The following is a 4,653-nucleotide window of genomic DNA, read 5'->3' as shown; positions in this document are numbered from 1 at the left end:
GGACGTTTCAGTGGCTCAAGGTGACGGGAGATGTTCCAGGGTAGCAGCTTGTAGCGGTGAGAGGTATCCTGACCCGATGTTCAGAACGGAGGCGGCAGGGGCATGTCCCGGGGCTCCGGGAGGCTCCGGGACGACCGGAGGCGGGTCGGGAGCTGTCCGTGGTGCTGCCACCATTCCACGCCCACCCCCACCTTGTCCCGCCCCATCCCACTCCGTCCCGCCCCTTCCCACCCCTTCCCGCCCCATCCCACTCCGTCCCGCCCCATCCCACTCCGTCCCGCCCCTTCCCACCCCTTCCCACCCCTTCCCGCCCCATTCCACTCCGTCCCGCCCCTTCCCACCCCTTCGCGCCCCACCCCTCTCCGTCTCGCCAGGTCCTGCCCCCTCCCTGCCCGCAGAGCTGCGCAGACGCCTTTGCGTGCCCAAATAGAACTTGCCCGGCCTCTGTGGCCTTGGCTTGGAGGAAGGGTTCAAAGTCTCGGCCTGGCGCCCTACTGAGCGTCTGTGTCAGCTTAAAAAAACTCGGGAAGCTCGCAGTTCGCCCTAGGAGAAGGGAGAAGGAGTGGTGGCATCAGGCGGCTCCAGGGATGGGAACAGCACCCTGCTGACACCGGACACACTGTCCCGGGACCACACTCCTCCTTAACTCCCTTTCTGGTTAAATAAACACTTTTACTCCCTTTTTTCCTGTATTCCTATCCCCTTCCTTGCCTTCTTCTCTAGCGGCTATCAGGCACGGGATAAGATCCCAGGGGTGGGGGAAGAGAGGGAAACGGCAGGGGGCGGGAAAGGAAGTAAAAGGGAGGAGAGGAAAGGGGAAGGGAAAAGGGAAGGCGAAGGCGAAAGGGAAGCGCAAGGGGAAGGAGAAGAGGAAAGGGAAAGAGAAAAGGGAAAAGGAAAGAGAAGGGAAAGGTGATGGGAAAAGTGAAAGGGAAGGAAAAAGGGAAAGGGAAGGGGAGAGGAAAAGAAGGTAAGGGAAGGGGAAAGGAAGGGAGAGGGAAAAGAAAGGGGAAAGGGAAAGAGAAGGGAAAGGACAAAGAACAGAAACATGGAGACTCCCCACCGTCAGAGGGCAGCGCAGGGCGCTCCGCCCCATCGGGGCACGGTGACGGTGACACGGGCGTCGGGGCGAGGCCGAGCACGGCGCGGCCGGAGAGGGGCGGTCCGGGGCGGAGTGACACCGGCTGTACCGAGAAGACAAGCAGTGGGTAGCTCTTGCTCCGTCCTGGCCAGTGAAAGCGGCCCCGGCGGCGGGGATCGTGCTGCCTGGGGTGCTGAGAGCTACTGGGGGAGCAGAGCGGCGAGGCCCAGCGCTCCCATGGTCAGAGACCACCCCGGGTGCTGGGTTCGCTGCCAGCCTAGGGCAGCTCGGGGTGTCCGAGCGGCTGCGGGAGCTGCATCGCTCAGCGTCTCCCGGCCGCCGGCGGCAGTGAAGCCGGGGCGGGCCGGGGCATGGCGGGGCGGGCAGGAGGCCCGGTAGCCCCGGTGGCGGACGAGCTGGCCAACGCGGCTGCCCGCGGAGATCTGCAGCGCGTGAAGGAGCTGCTGGACGGCGCGGCCGACCCCAACACCGTCAATTCCTACGGCAGGACCCCCATCCAGGTAAGGGAAAATGGGCAGCGGCTCCTCCGTGACCGAGGAACGGCGGCGGCAGCCTCGGGGCAGCCTCCCGGCACTGGCCGACTCCCGACGAATGCTGTCACAGAGGGGGTGCGTGGACCAGCGGCTCCTCTCGCATTTCTGGAAAGGAGAAAGTCTGTGACGGCCGCAACAGAGAGGTTTTGGTCCAGGTCTTAGTCGAGGTTTATGTCTAGGTTTAAGTCGAGGTTTTGGTCCTGGGTTTAGTGGAGGTTTTGATCGAGGTTTTAGTCTTAGCAACCCTGGACTTTATTTCAACCAACTGAGATAGGATGACTCAAACCCGAGAACTTTAATGCTCATCTCGCAATAAACATGCAAGAGGTAACGAGTCACCTTTCCAGAAAGAATTACCCTCCCATCATACCTCGTCTGTCTGCTTTATATGCCCATTAATATTTTTACTTTCTCGCGAAAAAAATGCAGTGTATTCACTGGCTCTCACGATATATTCACTGAACCTGACGAGGAGAAACCTCCAGGTGCAGGCAACTTGCAGTCCCTATGCGGCTCAGTCTCCCCACATTTTGCTATCACTTGAAGGTATAGATAGGCATGGAGGAGACAAATAGCCTGAGGGAGTAGTAGATACGAGATTTATAAAGCTGAGCTAAATTCCGAGATAGTTTCAAACTAGAGATTTCTTGGGTTTATGTAGTGTTTTTTTTTTAAATAAAACGAAAGTTGGATTATCTGATTAGCTATATTTTAAGTTTTATGCCCAGTCCTTGCAAAACTCTCTCCTACAAGATGTCGGTGCAGCATTTCGCTTGAAACACGTCTCCGATGCCGTCCTCTGGCGTGTTTTGGTTGTTGGTTTTGTTCGGGTTCTTTTTTTGTCTGCACCTTGGCGCTGGAGGGAGACAGCCCCCGCCCTGATCGTGCTCTGGCAAACGTGGGTTGAGAAACGCCGAACCCGAGTGCGAGGGCTCTGGGGCGTTGCCCTGAGCAAAGGGGTTCGGGATAAAGGAGCGGTTTGGGTCTTTTCTGAGGGCGAGGGAAGAGCTGCACTTCAGGGAGGACGGGTTCCCTGCACACTCGCATTCCCTGCACATGCGTATACCCTGCACACGCGTGTCTGCTTTCCAGTGGCCTCCTGGAAAAGTGTCTCGGGAGAAAGAGGGACGGCGGCAGCTCCCGGGAGCTGCTTCACCAGAACCAGACCCCAGTGGTTGTTGCAAAAGGGCCCTGGACGCCACCGAGGCTGCGCCGGGGGAAAAAAGCGAGTCCTTCCCCCCCCGGTCCCCACTCCCCGCGCCTGTCTCTTCCCCGGCAAGGAGCAGCCCCCCAGTCCCAGGGGGGATCAGCCCTACCTACCCCGGGGTGCTCCCCGAGACGCTCAGCGCTCCCACCAGGTCCGTGCTATTCGCCGTTCACATCGCCTCCGGTATCCCGCTGTCTTTCTACGGGCAATCCATGGTCCTGCGGGGTCGAAGCGGAGGGGAACTATCCGGCGCTGATGCTGTCTTTCCCCGCAGGTGATGATGCTGGGTAGCCCACGGGTGGCTGAGCTGCTGCTGCAGCGCGGGGCCGACCCCAACCGCCCTGACCCAAGCACCGGCTGCTTCCCGGTCCACGACGTGGCTCGCTCCGGATTCCTAGAGACGCTGGCGGCCCTGCATCGCGCCGGGGCCCGCCTCGACCTGCCTGACAACCGCGGCCGCCTTCCCCTCGACGTGGCAGCGGGGGGTCCGAACGGACCGGTGGGCTGCTACCTGCGGCACCCGCTGCCCCTCCCCTCCCATCCTCCTTCTCCTTGGCGCTCCCCTTCCCTAATTTATCGGCCCCCTGAGGGAGACACGAAGCCGGAGAGCGCGCAGGCGCTATGAACAGTGCCCACGGGTCGCATCTCTCTGCGGCGATGCACGAAGGAGCAGCGGGATATAAATGATATATATGTTGTTTTTGCACACTATACTTTGCACATATCCCTGCACTCGAAACCCCGAGCCCCCTCCACACACACACGGTTTTGGGCTTGTTGTTTTTGTTGGGGGTTTTGGGGGGGGGGGGGGGGGGTTGTTTGGTTGGAGTTTTTGTTGTGTTTTTTGGTTTGTTGCTTTCTGTTGGGTTTGGGAGGTTGTTTGCGGGTTTGGTGGTGGTGGTGGTGGTTTTTGGGGATTTTTTACGCGAGTGTCCAAATACTGTGAAATAAATAAATATGAAGGAGAAACCCGGTGCAGAAGTGGCTCAATAAACCCAGTTTGATAACATTTTGACAGTACAGCGTCTGGGCTTTTTGTTTAACTCTTCTCGCCAGGGTTCCCCGCTCGCACTTCTCAGTTCGCCCATCCAAAGGGATAGGGAGAGGCTCCAGTGTTTGTTCTCCACATCAAACGGACTCAGAATCCAGTTCAATCGGACACCAAGCTCTCTGAAGGCGATCTCTGCCCCTCCCTGGCAAAACCGCAGGGACAGCGGGGAATTAAGGCTTCCCAGTGCTATTGTGGCTTTGGCAAATGATTAAGGGGCATGAATGGCAAATGATTAAGGGGCATGAACGTCTCTCCTATGAGGAAAGGCTGAGACAACTAGGACTGTTTAATTTTGAGAAGAGAAGGCTGAGAGGGGATCCTATCAATGTCTATAAATATAGACAGGCTCTTTTCAGTGGTGCCCGGTGACAGGACAAGGAACAACGGGTTCTACCTCAATATGAGGAGAAACTTCTTTACAATGAGGGTGAAAGAGCACTGGAACAAGCTGCCCAAAGAGGCTGTAGAGTCTCCTTCTCTGGAGAAGCCCGCATGGATACGTTCCTGTGTGACCTGTCCTAGGTGATCCTGCTTTGATTGAGGGGAGTGGGGGGTGGGGGGAGTGGGGTGTGGACTCGATGATCTCTAGAGGTCCCTTCCAATCCCTGACATTCTATAATTCTGTGATTCTTCAAACTACATACGATCCTGTGCATGTCTGTGCCTGGCCCTAGGGGTGTTTTGCCACGAAGGCTGTCAACAGAGAACCTGTAAGGAGAAAATAAAGAGCTGTTTGTGCCTCTGCAAGCCCGGTATCACC

The 4,653-nt window shown here is 57.7% G+C and overlaps 1 protein-coding gene across 1 annotated transcript; it reads left to right on the top strand.

The window, feature by feature from the left end:
• The first annotated feature begins 1,452 nt into the window (after positions 1 to 1,452).
• LOC128979436 (cyclin-dependent kinase 4 inhibitor B-like) lies at positions 1,453 to 3,467 on the top strand. The gene is made up of 2 exons (XM_054397649.1): positions 1,453 to 1,602; positions 3,117 to 3,467. The coding sequence occupies exons 1-2, from the start codon at positions 1,453 to 1,455 to the stop codon at positions 3,465 to 3,467; spliced, it is 501 nt and encodes a 166-aa protein (XP_054253624.1).
• Positions 3,468 to 4,653: the final 1,186 nt, after the last annotated feature.

Source organism: Indicator indicator, chromosome Z (genome assembly GCF_027791375.1).
Source record: "Indicator indicator isolate 239-I01 chromosome Z, UM_Iind_1.1, whole genome shotgun sequence".
Lineage (NCBI taxonomy): Eukaryota > Metazoa > Chordata > Aves > Piciformes > Indicatoridae > Indicator > Indicator indicator.
Note: the sequence above shows the minus strand (reverse complement) of the source record. Positions and strands in the feature narration are given on the sequence as shown.

Coding starts and splice junctions, on each gene's coding strand:
- LOC128979436 (XM_054397649.1), top strand. CDS start 1,453: ATGGCGGGGCGGGCAGGAGGCCCGGTAGCCCCGGTGGCGGACGAGCTG. Junction 1,603..3,116: donor ACGGCAGGACCCCCATCCAG/GTAAGGGAAAAT, acceptor CTTTCCCCGCAG/GTGATGATGCTGGGTAGCCC.